Source organism: Suricata suricatta, chromosome 8 (assembly GCF_006229205.1).
Source record: "Suricata suricatta isolate VVHF042 chromosome 8, meerkat_22Aug2017_6uvM2_HiC, whole genome shotgun sequence".
Taxonomy (NCBI): domain Eukaryota; kingdom Metazoa; phylum Chordata; class Mammalia; order Carnivora; family Herpestidae; genus Suricata; species Suricata suricatta.
Window position 1 is genome coordinate 58952004 of NC_043707.1, and position 19885 is coordinate 58971888.

General features: G+C 39.8%; 1 protein-coding gene across 2 annotated transcripts in view; it reads right to left on the reverse strand.

Annotated features, from left to right (window-relative positions):
• Positions 1-1604: 1604 nt before the first annotated feature.
• CDC14A (cell division cycle 14A) overlaps positions 1605-19885 on the reverse strand; it is a 150890-nt gene continuing 132609 nt past the window's right edge. Inside the window, exon 13 of one of the 2 annotated variants that reach the window (XM_029950052.1) lies at positions 1605-3888. In XM_029950052.1, the coding sequence (XP_029805912.1) occupies positions 3859-3888 (30 nt within the window). In that variant the 3' untranslated portion in view covers positions 1605-3858. Of the gene's footprint in view, positions 3889-9343; positions 9983-19885 lie in introns of those variants that run through there. The other variant, XM_029950051.1, reaches the window with a different exon arrangement.

Below are 19885 nucleotides of genomic sequence, written 5' to 3' on the forward strand. Positions count from 1 at the left end.
CCAAAACCCCTTTTTGCTCCTCTGTGGTGCACCTGTTTCATTCTTTGGGGCAGTTTAAATCCTTTTGGAAGACAGCCATAATAGAGGTAAGCAAAATACATCTGATGGGTCATTACCCCTGAATCTGAAGTTTAAGGGAAATGTATGAACGTTTGCAGCTGGAATCATTTCTACACTTTCTACCTTGACCCACTTTTCACTTGTAGTCCACCCTCTCAAAATCACTTCGGCCAACTTGATTCGAACCAAAGGAGAAGTGGCCAGTGGTAATGTGAATCCTCTCTGTCTGGGTGATACAAAGTGGGGATGGTGAGGGAAAAGGTCACTTAGCTGAGGTTTGTCCATTTGAAACCAGTTTCCAAGTAACCATATGTTGCCCTAAAAGTAGTCCCTCGATGTAAGTTTCTGCTTGCACTCACCAAAACCATTTAAAATTCCCTAGAAACGCTATTTTTCTCCTTCTTGATATGATTATCATAATTCAATCCATAGAAAAGGAACGGGGTGGGAATATATTAACATTTCAATCTAGCTCAAAATAACTTAATACAATTATTTTCTACTTTCCTTTCTAAGCTATGGGTGCCACTACTATGAAAGCTTTGTGTAAGTAAACGCATTTTATCTTATGCTGTAAAGTATATCTTGCTGTAATTGGAAATCCCCTAATTAATCTTCGAAGGAAACAGGCTGTGACCAAATTCTTGCTTCGCGGGGTGTCACAGAGAGGACGGCAGGGCTTTTGCAAGCACCATTAGCTCTGCCTTCCGAGGTCACTTCGGGAAAGAGCGCAGACTTCTTACAGAACATGAAACACCGCCGAGTAGCGTTCAGCTGACAGACCAACAATTGGTTTAAGTGGAAACCTTTAGCACATTGACGGTTTAACAAACGTCACAAGGGAAAGCCCACAAGTGCAAATCATTTTGAAAATACATTTCTGTGGCTCGTCGTTGGTAAACTCGTGTTCCAGCTTCATTGCACCCGAGCTGATTAGATATGGAGTCGACTCTCCTGTGTTTGGAGGTTTATAAGTCATTGGACATCTAGGGACAACAAAACCAGGTAAACTCAATGATGGCTAGGTGAGAAATTTGTTGGAACTGGTTAACTGACTCTTTGGGCTATGTTTTTATAAGAACTAAATCTGCAGAGAAAGATTTTCTGCCCTTTGTGAATTCCTAAGAACCCTCCTCCCCTAAGCTGTGGTCCCATGACAACCTCAGTGCCCCGACTGTCTCCTGCAGTGTTGTGAGAACTACTAATTGGCAGATTCTCAACTCAAGAAGTGAAACTACCTTCCCACCCACACCCTTTCTTATGTGTTCTGGAAAAAAAATTCAAAGACAAAAGAGAAGGGCAAAATCTCAGAAATTTCACGACCCGAGGAGATCTAGTTTTAATACATAAAATATCTTTAATATGTAGTGTAGCTTCTTCCTCTCAAACTGGCTCTTCGAGGCATAGACCCAAGCGGTGAGGTCTCTTCCATGTGATTTATTTCTATAATTTCCCCTTCAAGAAAAATGGTCATTCTTTCTCCAAAGGCACCGATCACCAGTGTATCATACAATAGTCGTAAATGACCAAGCAGGACCCAAAACTCTGATCGCAATCAGCGTTTTATTAACAGAAAGGAAAATTAGAGAGAGAGAGAGAAAGAGAGCAGGAGCCTGACATTATCTGACTTTTGTGAAAAGCAACGTATGAGATTTCTTTGTGCTCATTGTCATATACTTCAAAAAATGGCCACAACCTGGAGAGTCAATAAAAGATAAACTAAAAATCCAGAATGGAGATCTTGAGAAACTTGAAAGGCACCAATCAGATTGGATCAAATATAAAATTATAAAAAGATTTCAGTACACTGATAACGCAAAATCCAAATTATAAAAGTCAGGGGAAACATAAATTGCATAAAATTTTATTATTTATTAGCAGTGCATTTTTCTACACTTTAAAATAGAACAAATTGTCTTTTGAAGGTAAACTATTCATAACAAAATACATGTCAACAATTTTTTTGTTTTCTGAGTAGAATTACTTTGCTATATACTTTCTATATTATATACATACACTTCTTGGTTTGTCTATGCATGGACATGTGTACAAATAATTCTGAGACATACCCATGTCGATACATAGGACTAATATACAACATAATTATGGAAATTTTTATAGTAGTCCATTTTACAATCATTTCAATAGCTGCACACAAATTAATGTTCACAGAACTAAAACTGCCAATATGATTCCCTTTCCCTCACTTTTCAAACGTCATCTGAATTACTTTTCACTGATTTTTTAAAATACTATCATCTTCCTATACAACTAACCAGTCATTTTTTTACAATAACTCATAATAAAATATTTTACTCTTTCAGCTTTAGAAAAGGTATACAATTTAATTCTACTTAATTTTTGATTCATAAAACATACAATTCACTTTTTGCATCCGCTTAGTGCAATTATTTGGTACTGCAGTGACTGAAGCTTAGGTAATGAATCCGAGCCAAACATTCATTCAAATGCCTTTTTAAAATGTAAAACATGAATGAGATGTTTCGCCGAAGCCTCGAGATGCCCCCTCCTAATAAATACTTATAAATAACTCAGCAGTTGAGAGTAAAGCACTTCATGTGGACCCACTTAACTGTCTGAGAAGTCCATTCCTAAGCAGCATGGAAGACAATCAGAACCTAAGGCTCCCCGACTCCTCCCAGAAAAGAGGCCCCCGGGCTTCTGAGGCCCGATGCCAGCGGACACTCACGTGAAAGGGCTGTGAGCACCTGTCAGGGGCCCCTTCATTTCCACACTCGGTTTCTGATATGCTGGCTTGTGTCTTAGGTGCTTGCAGTCTGTTACAAACGTATCTCCTTTCATACAGAGAACCAGTTAGCAGCAGCATCTTTTTCAGTTTTTTCTCTTCATTGACTTAAAATCGGTGCCAGACTTCGTGTGGCTACAAACAACAACCTCGTACCCAAAGCGAAATAGTCTAACTGGGGTAAGAACTCTTTCGAGAGGAGGAAAGGAATAAAAGCATTTGGAATGTTGTCATTTCATAGAGAAAAACTGTGTTTTCGGGAGAAACATTTAGTGGATTCTGATCTTCAGCTGATGTTAAATTTTGTTAAAGCCCCTCAAGGATGTGAAACTCAATGGCTCAGCAACAAAAACAAAGGGAAAGGAAACAGTCTCAACAAGCCACATCAAACGATTATCCTCTTGCCAGAGATAAACTTGCGTAAACTCATTATATTAGACTGACTTCCCAACAGAACGAACTGATCGGCCCTGTGCATAGTGGGAACATACAAATCACTTTCTAAAAACTTTCTCCCTTGCTTTTTCTTAATAAAGAGGAACTATTTATTCATCGTAGACAAAGCCATACTAAACAAATTCAAAATACAAAGTTTTGGTAGCAAACGACAAGAAAATCTAAGTCAAAATAGAGTCTAGTTTTAACATAATTTTATAGATTTATAAATTTATCAAAATAGTCTTTTAAAGTTCACAATACATACATAATGTAACACTGTACATGTAAATGTAGTAACAAATGCATTACCGAAATACATTAAAAATAACCTTTCAAAATACCAAGTTCAACATTACAACGGTCTTAAAAAGCGTTGACATCTGCATAAACATGGTTTCAGTGCATTTATAGTAGTCATTAACCAGACTTTCCTGGTTTCAAGTCTCTGGACGGTCTTATGTGAGTGCTCTCCTTAATTTAAGGGAAGAAGGCAGAAATATCCCTCCAACAGCAGGGCTTTCTCTTTACACTGCTCGTCCAGATGAAGACACGGTTTCTAAGAATGGAACAGCCTTCGTCGGCGCGGCAAGGCCTTAGTAAGGAACGTCCTCTGACTGCAGGGACTGTGCAGGGGAGAGACATAAGCTGAGGTTAAAGGCCGTCACACACAAGATGCGTGGCACACAGCATGCAGCTTTTTCCCTCCACACAAGGCGGTTCGGGTCTATTATATAAAAGAGAAAAGGAATAAACGAAGAAAAAAAATAGAAAAGGCTGGGGGGAAAAAAAACAAAGCACCTGCTAAGAATAAGATATGTAATTATGTGAAGTGATTGCAAGAAAACTTTGTATGTTAAAAGGCTTACGATTTATTAATAGCAGTTAAAAATGAAGTATTATGTGCAAATTGGTAGGTAGCACCAAACTCACTGCTAAGCTTTTGTGCAGTAATGAGTTTTACTCAAAAATATTCAACAATATTTGTAAGTAAATTGAAGTATATCAGAATATCCTTTAAGATTACATATACTTTAATCCATTACAGATCAAATGTGAAAGATTTTAATGCAGTAGAGTTAGCAGTCATCTAAATAAATTCCTTAACAATGCTTGAATCTAATAAATAGCTTACAAATTCTTTCCACGTAGGGGAACACAAAGCACTACTACTTTTGAAATCTAAGCTTAAGATCCAAAAGCCCTTGTGCACAAGAATCTTGAAGTTAAAACATGATAAACAGCAGGCAGCTTTCAAGAAAAGTAAACAACACAAATTCCTCCCACTTCACATTAGAGAATCACATATAAAAGGAACATGATTGGGGGTACCTAATCGGAATGCATTGATAATAGACATTATCCAGGAAAAGAGAAAGATGCATAGGAAAAACCTGCCAAATACTTATTTTTGAGCAGCAAGCAGCAGTTAGAAAGAAGGGAACACAAATCAGTTTAACATGAACATATTCTGGGGCGCCTGGGTGGCTCAGTCGGTTAAGCGTCCGGCTTTGTCTCAGGTCATGATCTCACGGTTTGTGGGTTCCAGCCCCGCATCAGGCTCTGTGCTGACAGCTAGCTCAGAGCCTGGAGCCTGTTTTGGAATCTGTATCTCCCTCTCTCTGACTCTCTCCTGCTAGCGTTATATTTCTCTGTCTCTCAAAAATAAATTTAAAAAATGTTTAAACATGAACATATTCTTTTGCACAATTCTTCAATACCTTACACAACAAAGTTTACTTGATTTGCTACCAAATGTCCTTTTCTACTCCCCCAAAAATTATTTTTCAAATTGAACTGTAGCATCTTATTAATAGGTCTTATCAATTCTGAGACTGGCCCATTTTGTGGATGGTTGGGGTATCCGTAAAAAGAATCTGTCTGTCATGCAAAACTAACCTACAAAAGGATTCAAACTATCTTTGTTCAGCTTCAAAATCCCAGTGAATTTTATACCCTATCGACAGCCATTTACTAAGTAAGCATATATCAACACTGTGAGTCAAAAAGTCACCAGCCTGTCCTCAAGGGCAAAAGCCCACACTACCATACAAACAACATGAAGAGACAAAGGGGTCAATGTTCAGTAACATGAAAGCAGGAAGTAACATTACACACAAGCACAGGTTCAGGCAAGGAATGAGAAGGGAAGTCTTGGGGAAGGTACCCAGGCTGCAAGTTTCAAGGAACACATTAAATGCTCAGAGGCGCTAGGAAGAATGGGAAAGGTTGGCAAGTTGACTTTCTCACAACAGGATGCGGTTCATGCCAAGGCAAGGGAACATGATCAGGAAGTAGGGCACTATAATAGAAATCTGCCTGAACTCACAGAGAGCCTAAGAGGTAAGACTGGGGAAGTCCAGTAAAACTGTTCCAGTGTCTTGAAGCCTACACACAACTAGCCTGTAGGACCATCAGTGGCCATCCTAACAATTAGAACTTAAAAGTGGACTATTATGGGGGCACTTGGGTGGCCAGTTGGTTAAGCGTCTGACGTCAGCTCAGGTCATGGTCTCAAGGCTTGTGAGTTCAAGCCCTGCCTTGAGCTCTGTGCTGACAGTTCAGAGCCTGGAGCCTGCTTAAGAGTCTGTGTCTCGTTCTCTCTCTATCCCTCCCTCCCCCTCTCTCTCTCAAAAGTAAGTAAGCATAAAAAAATTTTTTTAAGTGGACTATCATTTTCCTAGCTGTTTTTCAGAGCTTCTTCTGAAGTCTGGCAAGTAGGCAGAGAGGGAGGGCAGGGCCAGGTGGTCCTCCCCAGGTACAAGCCTGCATGCTATACAATGCCCAATGCTCGGTAGGAATATTTAAATTTTGCTTTTGTTCCAGTTAGAAAAGTTATTTATGTTACCACTAATGGTACTTCTATAGCTCCTCAGATTGCTGTAAATTTAGAACAAAGTTGTTTTTGCAAGCAACCCTAACGTTTGATCAAGTCACAACAGACAGCTATATAGCAAATGGACAGATAGTAGACAAGTGACCTTTGTTAAACTAACGTTCTTCAGGGTAAAGTATTTCATATGTGCATCAATATGGAGGGGGCAAATATGTATATGTACTTATCTTTACTTATTTTATGGAATCATGATGCCCACGGAACTAGAAAGCATAAATAGTCTAGAATAACTTTAGGGATTTCTATCATTCATAGGAAGCATATATTCACATTTGCCTTCTGGCAGAAGCCTCTCCTTACACACGGCAGCGGTCTACCTCTGGTTTCTTCCAACCTGCGTACACAGCTCAGCACAGTCCCTGCGGCTTCTGCCGCCTCCCACCCCGTGTGCTCGCTGACTGCTGCCTAATTGGTTCTGGGTCCTCCGTAAACAAATAAAGACAGGACTTGGCTGAAGAGTGGACCTTGTCATGCTGGGTAATTCATTCAACAAACAATTATCAAACGTCAGTAGTATACATTTGGCACTGGGGGACAAAAATAAGATGCCAGAGTTCTTCCACGGTTTCTTTATATGGTGTAAAGAAAGTGAAAGGAAATAATAGATCAGTAAAAAGGCTTAACAAGTTATTCTGACATCAGCATTTTGTAACAAATAAATTTCCTTTCATTTTCAAGCTAAAACAAAAGTCTTAATGGAAGTGGAGTTACAGAAGAAAGAGGATTGGTAAAGTCTACAAGATATATTCACTTGAAAAAAAAAAGTAACTGGTATTTCAAGACTTTTTCACTGGGGAAGCAATTATGTGGGATGACAGTGACATTTACATTCACAGGCTTCCATACCGGCATTGTACTGAGGGTCTCTGGCTCATCTGTTACTTGTTTCCTAAAGTTACTAATAAATATCCCAGAAAACACAATAACCAGTTTTTAGCACTGCTAGTTTTTATAGATGCAAATGTATTTTGTACCCTATAACCACCATCATTACTGCTATTGATCCTGTATTCAGGAAATAAATGAAAGTACAATTACCTGGAATTCTTAATAAACTAGATATATTACTGAAGAGGTCAATTATTCTGTGACAGATACTTACCGAGTACTTCCAATATACCAGGCACAGTTCTAAACATTTTACATGTGTGAACTCATTAAATGCTCCAGACAACTCATTTTAAAGTTAAGGAGATTGGGGCACCTGGGTGGCTCAGTCGGTAAAACGTCAGCCTTCAGCTCAGGTCATGAACTCACGGTCTGTGGGTTCAAGCCTCGAATCAGGCTCTGGGCTGACAGCTCAGAGCCTGGAGCCTGCTTTGGATTCTGTGTCTCCCTCTCTCTCTGCCCCTCCACTGCTCATTCTCTGTCTCTCAAAAATAAACAAACATTAAAAAAAAAAACCAGATAAGGATTTTGCCCAAGGGCACACAATAAGTGGTGGCACTCAAATTTTAACTCTTGTAGTCTGGCTTAAAGCCCAAATGTTTAGCCATCATAGTATAACACCTCAATATACTTCTAGTCTTTGTCCTGTGATCACTGCATAATCAGCGGACATTCTCTGTCACCCGAACACAAATAATAACCTGAAGTAGAGACACCTGGGTGGCTCCGTAGGTTGAGCCTCATGGTTTGTGAGATGGAGCCCCACATCTCAGCACGAAACCCACTTGGGATTCTCTTTCCCCCTCTCTAACCCTCCCCCACTCGTGTGCGCGCGCGCTCGCTCTCTCTCTCTCTCTCTCTCTCTCTCTCTCTCTTTCAAAATAAATAAATAAACCTAAAAAATAACTTGAAGCAGGGTATGATCCTGATCAAAGAAATATTAAATTACAAAAAACAGAAAGCAATATTTATTATACTGTAAAGGAGATATATACATTTTAAAATGAAAAATCCTTATAGGACTGAATCCAAAGTACTTTTCAGGAATATTCTAAAAATAAATTTTCTTTATAAAAATATCCATGCTTCAGTATTCTATTTAAAGTTTTAATTCTGGTTGGCCAATGTTTATCACTACCATAAGAATTAATACCGAATGCATCTGAAATAAAAAATAAATGTAGGAATGACAATAGATATAGTTATAAAAGAAGCAATACTTGAAGTATAAATATTATTTTACAAGATAGCACTTATTTATATAACCAAGAAATTTTAATTTCTCAAACAGAATATTCAAGCTCCTGTGCCAGTAAGTTCAACAAGGGTTACAGTGATTTAAGACTAGATCAAGTTCATCATGAATATATGGTGTTTTTATAGTGTGAATCCCATAAAAGTAATAATTCAGCAATATTCAGCCTGCAAAATAAGGATAAAATTACCTTACACTTGCAGCCCCCAAATTTTTTATGTCAAAATACAAGCTTCCATCAAGAAGTCTTGTTCCCTGAAAGCAGTTAGATTTGACATAAAACAAAGTGTTAGGTAAGGAGATCAAGACAATTTGTTCTGTTCTGGAAATTTGCTACTAATCTGTTTTGGCAGATGTAGGTAGTGACTTTAAAAATTTAGCTATTCTGGAGGTGTTTCTTTTTTAAACAGCCCAGTTACCTAATCATGGTAGAAAAATGTCTAATAATTACAGGTATAAATACTGTAAAATTGTTACTAAATACAACTATATGTTGACTATCAAAAACAGCAAACTGTAAAGAATAATGAAAAATTAAGGTCTTTGCCAGCAAATGAATGAAATGGTGTCTGAATGTTCACATAACTCAGACCAACAGACCCTATAACCTGGAATGTTAGCTTCAAGCTCAGTCAAAATCCTGACTCTCGATCACCACGTGTTTTTGCCATACTGACTTTCTTCTGTATTTCCCCAACTTCTGAGGCCCTTAAGAGAAAGAAAGTTGTCTACTTGGTTATCGTTGGTTTGAGTTCTAACTACAGAAGCAAAAAGCACCTTAAAAAGTGGTTTGTTTTCATGGCAAAGATAATTAAAAGAAAAAAACAAGTTTGGCAATATGGTATCTTTTTTTTTAATGTTTTATTTTATTTTTGAGAGAGAGACAATGTGAGCAGGGGAGGGTCAGAGAGAGAGGGAGACACAGAATCCGAAGACAGGCTCCAGGCTCTGAGCCCGAGGCGGGCTTGAACCCACAAACCATGAGATCATGACCTGAGCTGAAGTCAGATGCTTAACTGACTATGCCACCCAGGCGCCCCAGTATCTTATTTTAAATATAACTCCAGTGCTGAATTTTAATGAACCACTGGGAAAAAATAAACACTGAGGAATAATAAGTTTATCTATAATTGCCTCTATACCCTGGGGTCTTTTATGGCTTTGCAACAGTTTGCCAGTTTTTGCTTGTACGTTAACAATACACAAAATGTGTGCATTGATACCATTTCCACAAATACGGTTTCACAAGACTGAACGTTTTGGCCTTTGATAACATAACAATACTTCTCCAGTAACACAGGGAGAGAAACATAGCTGGATAAGGTTTTATTGGCTAAGGTGTTTGACAAAATCCATTTTGAAGGACTTTTCTATAACATTCTCTAAGCATTTCAGGGACCCCAAGATTTAAGGAGCCAATTTTGTTTAATTAAAATGCTATATGAAATATTCTTTCACCTTCCTACCTAACTTTTAATAGATTCTTTTTTTCTGAGTGAACTTAACCTGTGCATTTCAACAGTCACAAAAAGCTCATTTGTTAGATGACAGACGGTTGTTGACACCTCACTTGACTCAGCCAACCATTCCGTGAGTGTTTCCAGTTCATCTGAACATCAAAATTATATTGATGCAAGCTCGGTTAAAATGTATTTTCTCTTATTTTAGTAAGGCGACATTTCTTTAAAAAAAAAAGAAAGAAAGAAAGAAACTCTCAGATGATGGTATATTAAAGTGAAAGCTGAAGATCTGTTTCCCTTTTTGTTAGTCCTTCCTGCGCTGATGGTGACAATGGGCTGACAAGCACCTTAGCTCTTTGCTTCACATTCATGGATCTAGATATATATCCAATTTTTAATTCAATAAATATTTATTAGGTACTCACTATACTTTGGCACCTGAGAAAACAAAGATGCCTCCAAGAAGCTTAAAAGCCAGCAGAGGAAAGAATCACATACAGCTGCCTAGAATATAAAAGCAAACTCAAAGGTGGAGTGTGTGTGTGTGTGTGTATGTGTGTGTGTGAATAAAATCCCATGAGAGTCAAGAAGGATGGGTCCCAAATGCTTCATCAAAGAGATAACAGTGGAGCCAGGCCAGGAATTATGAAAGCAAGCGGAGAGGAGGAAAAGCAGAGTGAACCACATGTGTTAGGAGGGTTTGGGTGTGAGGACGTGGTGCTCTTGCAGAGTGCTGGTGGGCATGGGGGGCGGGCAGCTGCTAGAGAGATGGCGTGAGGAGACGCATGGGCTGCCACAGAAGGGCCCCAAAGCCACGCCCAGGGATCCAGACTGGACCCCACAGGCAAAGCAGAGACAATGAACAATTCGGAACACAGGAATGGTCTTAGAAATCTAACACTAGCCACAGTATAGAGAAAAGATTAAAGGTAGGAGATACTTTAAGGCAGGAAGAAAGTTTAAAGGACTATTCCAATAGTCCACAAAACCTCAATCAGGCCAACACTATTGAGAATGTTAGAACAAAACAGGGACAGCTTCTAGGGACAGCTGATGACTGAGTAGCTGAATGTGCAGAGGGAAAGGCAGCCGTAGTGACAAAGAGGATTCCAAATTTCTAGTGTGGATGACAATTACTAAGCCAGGAAGCAAAAAGAGGAGCAGGCAACTGAAGAAGTGTGTACTCTCTCTCCCAGGTAATGCCCATAGGAAGTTAGACATGTAGATCCAGGGCCCAGGGAACAATTACTCAGACAGAGAGAAGTGGGTCAAGGTCAGAGCTGTGGGAAAGAATGATGAAAGGGTTGGCAGAGGAAGACAGACAGGTAGACAATTTAAAGGGGAGGGAGGATGAGCAATGGAAAAAGGACATTCTAAACTCAAAGGAGACAAAAAGTAATAGGCAAAAAGGGCAGCTGATATTGTCAAATGCTACAGAAAAACTAAGAAGGAGAAGATCGTCTGATCTGGCCAGAAAGAAGTCAGGGGCAGTCTGGGGGCTCTCACCAGAATGGGGGGATTGCTTCTCTGGCCCCAAGACTGGCCATAAAGGAGATACTGTGAGAGGTGACAGGACTGAGGGAAGTGACTGGCAAGACCACTCTGACCACCCCGGATGTACTTGTTTGCAGGTGAGGAGACAGGCAAATGGAGCAGTTAAGGACTGAAGACTTATGGGAGGAAGGTCATGGACAGGCGACGCTCTAGAACAGTGTGGAAACAACAGTACAGGGGGTGGAGTTAACATGGAAAACAGTAAAGATTCTTTTAATCTAAAAGGAAAGGAAAAAAAAAAGGACAAGTCAGATGCAGTTACTTCTGAGGCAGAGAAGAGGACAGTTAGAGGAAATCATTCTTGATAATTCTACATTCTCCTTGAGACTCAGGGTGAAGTTAACCGGCCCTGGAGGCTGGAGTGGCTGTGTTGACAAAGAATGCTAAGAAGTTTTGGAAGAGCCAGTGTGGAGAACAGCAAGGGAGCCAAAATGGGATGACTAAAACTACTTACGAGCACCCAAGGGCCAGGTAAATTAGAAATTCATTTAAAATGGACTCAATTGGCGGCAATATAATGGGACTTTCTCCAATAGTGCTTAGAAGAGAGAGACTAGAAACAGATACAAAAAAAGTGGAATTGACCTTATTTTGGAGGTTAGTGATGAAGTGTCTGTGGAAAGGAGATCCAAGCACAACGGAGAATGTTGGAAAGAGAAAGCAGAAATGACTATGTGGGCCACAGAAGGTGGGGAAGCAGGCAAGGACCCCAGGGAGGTCTAGGGGAAGGGTTAGCAGGAGGGGTAAATGTCTGAGAGGGGCCTTACAGGATTCAAGATATTAGAAGCAGTGCCCTATGCAATAAAAAGGTTAACAAAATGGATTTCCAAGTGAATAAAAATAAAGATCACCGGAGTTCAGGAAGTTTAAAATACAGTAGTCACTGCCTCTCTGAATCTTGGCTTCCTCATCTGTAAACTGTGGACTAAACTAATAAGTTAATGTATATATGAAGCTCCTCCTACAATGGCCAGCAAATTGGAGGTACTCCATAAGTCACTGATGATGACGATGATAATGACGAGAAAAACGCCACCGTCGTCAAGAATGTTGGCAGTAGCCCAGTAGCCAGAGTAAAGCCAAAGTCCTTAAGGAATAGCGGTGAGGAAGACAAAAACAGCAGCATATCATTGGGTGTAGTTTTCAAAGGAGAAGAAAGTACAAAAACAGTGTCTGATACATATTAACTGTAAAGATTTGAGAGCGACCACAAAGAAAGCAATTTGTACGTAAGGGGTGAATAAGGGGAATTAGGCTGGCATAGATCAACTTTATTTTGCTCACTTTCAAATAGTGACTTTTAAATGTTCTCCTTTAGTTTACTACTTGCAATGGTCTTAATGTTTGTGTTCTCTACCCCCCAAATTCATGTGCCAAAATCCTAACCTTCAATATGATATTATGAGGAGGGAGCTTTTAGGAGGCAATTAGGTCAGAAGAGTGGGGACTCCGTGGATCGGCGTTCCTGTGGGGCCCAGGGCGCTCTTACCCTCACCCAACACATGAGGGTAAATGTGTGGGAGAAAAGGCACAGCGGGATACAAAACTAAGGGCTTCTTAAAGCCCACAAACAAACCAGATCATGGTGGTAGGCCACTGGCTACAGAGCCGAAGGCCAGCAGCGATGGCCAAGTGTTCTTGAGGGTACACAGGCCAAAGGCCCCTGGCCTGAAACTGGGGCTGGGATCCCCCACCTGTGACAGGGACTTGAAAGGAGCCGCCATCACTGCCCGGGGGCCAGGGTTTATGCAGAGCTGCATCCCTGCCTGAGAAGCCAGCCTGCTGAGCTCACCAGGGGAGTAGAGCCTGGGTCATGAAAGTCTGTTTCGAGACTGGAGGACCTGGGGGTCAAGTGGAACCAAGAAGAAAGCCAGTGGATGAAGAGGGAAAAACACAGAGAGGTGGGGGGAAACAAAAACTCCCATCCAGTGTGAACTTACAAATGAAAATTCTAAAATACATGAGGAGGGGCGTCTGGGTGGCTCAGTTAGTTGAGCGTCCAACTCTTGATTTCAGCTCAGGTCATGATCTTACAGTTTGTAAGTTCAAGCCCCACATTGGGCTCTGCACTGACAGCACGGAGCCTGCTTGGGATTCTCTTGCCTTCTCTCTCTGCCCCTTCCCCCTCTCAAAATAAATAAATAAACAAACATTAAAAATAAATAAATAAAAATAAAGCAAACAAGAAACATGAATCAAGAGAAGTAACAGAGCTTTCAGCCAGGAGATGAATTCTCACAGGCCGAAATGCAAAGTCATCTCAAAACAACCTGTTATCTGAGATCCTCAAGGTAGAAAAATGCAGAATGCCCATAAGACAAGAAAATATGAAACAAAAATAGGCAGATCCACATAAAAGCAGATGTCTATCATAAAGAATGAACAATAAATACTGGAAATAAAGGACACAGCCATTGAAATCAAAAGGTCAGCAGGTTGGGGCTACATTCCAGAATGGCACAGTTAAAAGAGAATTAGTGAGGGGCTCCTGGATGGCTCAGCTGGTTAAGTATGTGACTTCAGCTCAGGTCGTGATCTATCAGTTCATGAGTTCAAACCCTGCGTCAGGCTCTGTGCTGACAGCTCAGAGCCTGGAGCCAGCTTCCAATTCTTTGTCTTACCTTCCTCTACCAAAACAAAACTACACTCATGGTAGACACTCATATAAATATTAGATATTTTTTTTAATTGAGCAAGTCTTTAGACATCTATAAAAAGCACTCTCTTTTGCTCCTGGCTAAATAAAAAAGAAAAGCAAGATTAGAAAAAAAACCTCTTTTCTATTGACTTAGCAGAATTTGGCATTATATAAAAAAGGTGTCAAATCAAGTTGAACAACCAAGGCAATTAAAACTCCGATGTACTGGAGATTAGAGCAAGTTCTATATTGAAAGAGTCCTTTCAAACAGAGAGTCAAACACAGCTGACAGACTTTGTACAGGAAATTAATGTAAACCACTATTTAACACTGGAAACTGAATTTACCCTTAGCTCTATCTGCAAACATTGTGTTACCTACAGCTTTTACACAAATTTAAAGGCATCATCTGAACCATGCTAATCGCAAAACAATTTGATGCTTTGGCAAGTAATATTCCCAAGTCCACTTAGGAAGGAACAAAGGAAGGAACGAAGGATGGAAGGAAGGAAGAAAGACAAAGAAAGAAAATATTAATCCTGAATAAATGCCAAAGATGTGGCTCAAAGACTGAGCTCACATTTTTGGGGCATCTGGGTGGCCCAGTCGGTTAAGCAGCAGACTTCAGCTCAGGGCATGATCTTGTGGTTCATGGGTTCAAGCCCCGCATCAGACTTTGTGCCGATAGCTCAGAGCCTGGAACGTGCTTCCAATTCTGTGTCTCCCTCTTTCTGCCCCTTCCCCACTCACACTCTGTTTCTCTCTCAAAAATAAATAAAACATTAAAAAAAATCAAAAAAAATATTGAGCTCACATTCTTGATTTTATTAACATCCCTTAGCTGAAACATTTAAGGTAATGCCTAAATTTCATCAAATTTAACGTAATGCCTCAACAAACAGAAGGAGGGAGAACCATAACAATTTAAATATACAAGGTTAGAAAGCTAGTACTATTCCTTAGTATCAAATATATTTAATCTTTGGGGCACCTGGGTGGCTCAGTCAGTTAAGCATCTGACTCTTGATCCTGGCTCAGGTCATGATCTCATGGTTCATGACATCAGGCCCCCGCATTGGGCTCTGCACTGACAGTGGGGAGCCTGCTTGGGATTCTCTCTCTCCCTCTCTCTGTCCCTCCCCCATTCACACACACACTCTCTCTCTCTCCTTCTCTCTCTCTCTTTCTCTCTCTTTCAAAATTAAACTTTAAAATTTTTTAATAAATGTAATATTTAATCTTTAATCTTTGTGATTCAATATTATGTTTAAAATCAGGACAGGATGATAGTCTTTGGAACAGAGAACAGTCAGAGGGAAAAGACATCAAACTGAAATAAAGAAAAGCTGTTAACATCCCACTGAAAGTAGAAGTGTTTTCTTGGGAATGGATGTTTAAACAATCAACAAGTAGCTCATCACCGTCACAAACATTACTCCAAAGTAAAAATAAAGCAGCCTTTAATGTACATACCAACCACTCAGATTTTCACCAAACTGAGTATTTTACCAAGCTAGAGCTAATATTTTGATCTTATTCTAAATCCTACTTTAAGAATCAGTAATTCCTTAAATAAGTAAATAAAACATAAGACATATTCCAACTAATGCCAGAACACAGAAGAACTTAACCTATTTGTTGGCTACCAAGGTTGTTCTGACACTGGTCAAATTTGAGATAGAGAATACAGAGAACAAATTGGGGGGTGCCAGAGTGGACGGAGGTGAGGGACGAGCAAAATGGGTGAAGGGGAGTGGGAGATGCAGGTTTCCAGTTTTAGAAAGAGTAAGCCAGGGGGATGAGAAGTATAGCATAGGAAATATAGTCAAGGCCATTGAACTGGGTTTGTATGGTGACAAGAGGGGACTACACAGGTGGACATAATGTGGAGAGATGCTGAATGACTGTGTGCACATTTGAAGCTAATGTAATGTTGTATGTCAACTAGACTTCAATTAAAAAAGAACTACAGCCAACAAATAATGTAAAGGGACAAAAATAATATTGGAGACAAAAATAAAGTTGCCATATGATTACCAAAAAAATAAATACATCTGAGGCGGAGAATTCATCCAGAGTCTTCATAACAAAAGAGCAGGTAGGCAGTTGAGTCTAAACACTGCCGCGCCCCCTCACACAGGGAACTTAGCACAAGGAGAATGCTATGGTACAACAGTACGTATACACACAATATTTCATCATTTCAGTTTCCCCTTCAACTGTAAGCTGAAGGAATATTTTTAATTCCTTTCCGTGTCTAGTACTATGTTAGAAACCATAAAATAGAAAAGAATTTTATGAAACTTGGTATGTAGACCCCCAAAGAAAGTTTAAAAGTTGGAGACAAGTCCCATAGATACCGACAACATATAAACAAATACAGACGCTCAGGCATGTAAGAGCAACAGTATATATTGGTGACGTACTAAGTATGTGTCAAGGATAGGAACAGAGGTGAAAAAGGAAAACATTGGGTGGGTTCAATTTCTTGAGGACGAGGGAACCCACAGTACGGAACAAGCAAGAGAAATGAGGTTCAAAGATACAATAAAGGGAACCGAGGAAAGAGGGCCTGAGAGCTCAGGAAAGGAATTTAGGATTAATGATCTAGCAAGAGAAGATCCTGGTCACTTCGGACCAGGTGAGTAAAATGATGAGGTGAGTCTCTCTTACCCGGCCGTGCTTTAAAGCCTGGTCGGCCAACTGCAGCCCAGCGGCCACATCCAGTCCACCACCTGTTTTTGTGAATAAAGTTTCACTGAATCAAAACCATACCATTTGTTTATGCATCGACTTGGAATTGGGACACAGAGCCAAAACAGGCCCTTTACAGAAAGAGCTTTTGCCCCTCCTTAAAGTACAAATTAATTAAGAGACAGAGGTAGGAACATCCTCAATAAGGCTAACACAACGACAACAAAAAAAAGATGAGAAAATAGCAGAAGAGGAAAATGGGAAAATTCCAAGAGACAATGGTTGGCATCATTACCATGAGAATAGCTGTGGAAATGTCTGAAGATCAGTAGGGAAGAGAGCGTAACAGAGCTTAATATAAGCTACTGCTTAGTAATAATAATCAAATTACAAAAAAGGTTTTAATAGGTGATGCCCAAAGCAGTTTTCAGAAGAACCTTATTATAGAGCAGCTTATTTTATTTATATTTATATACCCTACAGATCAATATAATAAAAGCTTATTCTGAAAGGCTACTCCCTACAGCAAAATTAATGGGACCTGTTATACTGGAGTGACAAAAAATTCTTTGTAACCAATTGGATTCTCTCTTTTTCTCTCTCTATATATCTATATCTACATATAGATATATACAGGTATATACATAGTCTCTATGTGTTTATATATATATATATAGAGAGAGAGAGAGAGATTTTAATAATAAAGCACATTATTTGACAACTTTTCAAACGGTTCAAGCTATAAAAAAGAAGTTTACTAAGGACCATAATTTTTCTTTGGGTAGTTAAGTTTCCATTTACAAAAATAAATACATTTAATAATTAATAATAAATACATAGTGTATCTGTTGGTCACCTATGATTATTTAAGAGCATCAATACTATTGTATATTAAAACACAATAATTATTGAACAAGCATAGCATTTACTCAAGGACACCTACTGAGGTAGGGCCTGGGGACAGCAGATAGGGCTCAAACTAGTTTCCCTCACTTCAGGGTTTCTACCAAGAGCTATCACCCCCTTAACTTCCAGAATTATCTTCATCAAATCAGATCTGATCAAATTACGTTGCTTCCGAGATTCCAGTAGCTCACCGTGCACTTCCCAGTGGGCTTCCCCTTTACTTTCCAGCCTTGTCTACAAGTAATCTCCCTCGGCTTTAGTGACACTGGAATATTCACTGCTCTTAAAACAACATTAGCTAATAATTATCAAGTGCCATCTATAAGCAACTGTGTAAACTACTCCATATGACTGATCTCAGTCATCACAATCACATTACGACAAAGATTTCTTCATATTAACACATGGGCTTCAAGCCCTGCAGTCCCACAAACTGCTTTCAAAGTACACAACCTTATGTTGTATAAAATTTACAAAAATTAATATTTTGTATTCTTTACCTTACATAGGTCCCTCCAAATCACACAAACCTCAGGGTGCACAAAACCTAGTCTGCCCTTGATTATTATTATTCCCATCTTACTGAGGCTCAGAGAGGTTGAATAACTTGCCAAAGTAGTCACCACAAGGAAGTGGCAGAGATAAAAGTTGAACCAGGTCTGTCTTCAGAACCCAAGAGTTTACCTACAGTGCTAAGGCTGCACTTCTGTTTGTAGGGTTCCCATTGCCTGCAATGGCCATTTCTCTTCTTCCTATTTTCATAACTAGATTCCCAGCAGGCTCCTATGCATCCTCCAAAGCCTAGTTAAAAATGTTACCTCTTCTGCACATCTTTCTTTGACCCTTCCTGTAAAAATGAGATAGCCTTTAGATATCCCTGTATTTTATTTATTTTTAAAGTTTATTTATTTTGAAAGAGAGAGAGAGTGTGTGAGTGGGGAGGGGGAAGAGAGATAGGGAGAGAGAGATTCCCAAGCAGACTCTGCACTGTCAGAACAGAGCCCGACATGAGGCTCAAACCCACAAATTGTGAGATCACGACCTGAGCCGAAACCAAGACTTGGACAGTCAACTGACTAAGCCACCCAGGTCCCCCTAGATATCCCTGTATTTTAATTTTTTAATGTTTATTTATTTTTGAGACAGAGAGAGAGAGAGCAGGAGAAGGGCAGAGAGAGAAGGAGACACAGAATCGGAAGCAGGCTCCGGGCTCTGAGCTGTCGGCACAGAGCCCAATGCGGGGTTTGAACTCATGAACTGTGAGATCATGACCTGAGCCAAACTGGGATGCTTAACTGACTGAGCCATCCAGGCGCCCCATCCCTGTATTTTAAACATCTACTACTATATATATGACATAATACAATCAAAATAATATGCTTTTTGGAGTCAAACTGACCTACATGCAAATTATGCCTCTGCTACATAGTTGTGGTGCAGTCAAGGGAGAGATACTTAATCTCTCCAACCCTCTAGAGGCAGTAACTCTTAACACATTGACTCATTTAAACATCTAACCATTCATATATCCATTCAAGAAATACTTAATGAGTGCCTACCCTATGCCAGGCACAGAGCATACAACTAGGACACAGAAAGCAGAGGCACCCTCCCTGCCCTCACAGAGCTTACAGTCTCGTGTAGAAGACAGATACGTGAACAGATTATTAAAATGCAGAGCGAGAAGAGTATTGGCTAAGACCGAGGCAAGGTAAAGAAGAGTTTAGGGAAAGCATCACGACCCCACCCAGACTTTAGGGGTCAGGTAAGGACAGTGGAGACGAATAGCAATTCAGTGGTAAGTCTCTTAAAAATAAAACAGAGCAAATATTCAAGACAGATACCTCAAGTAATTTCAATTTAATAAAATACTTCCACCCCACCCACACCATAATCACACGTCCCTCATTTCTTAAGCATTTGAAAACTCCTAATGTCAGGGAAGGAAAACTGACTTTTTTTTTTTTTTTTTTACAGTAAGTGGGTTAGTAAGAATGAAACCTTGTGCAGTTTCTACTGGACAGTGGAAACCTCAAGACCTACAGAAGAGGCCAAATAAATAAAAATAAAATCTAATTGTTTCTCAGCACTCTGTCACAACCCTAAGAATTCCTGAACATTTGTTCTTGTTTTCTGTGTTAAAGTACTTAATGACAGAACAAGGAAATCATTTTTACATTTTTCTGGGGGCTGAGCTGCTGCATAAGGGGAGAGCAATTGCAGCTTTCAAAAGAGATGCTAATTGCAGCTTCTAAAATATTAGACTCCCTCTAAACACCCGTCACCCTCAGCCCCTACGAGTTTCTGGGTCTTTCTTAAAGGTGCCGGGAGG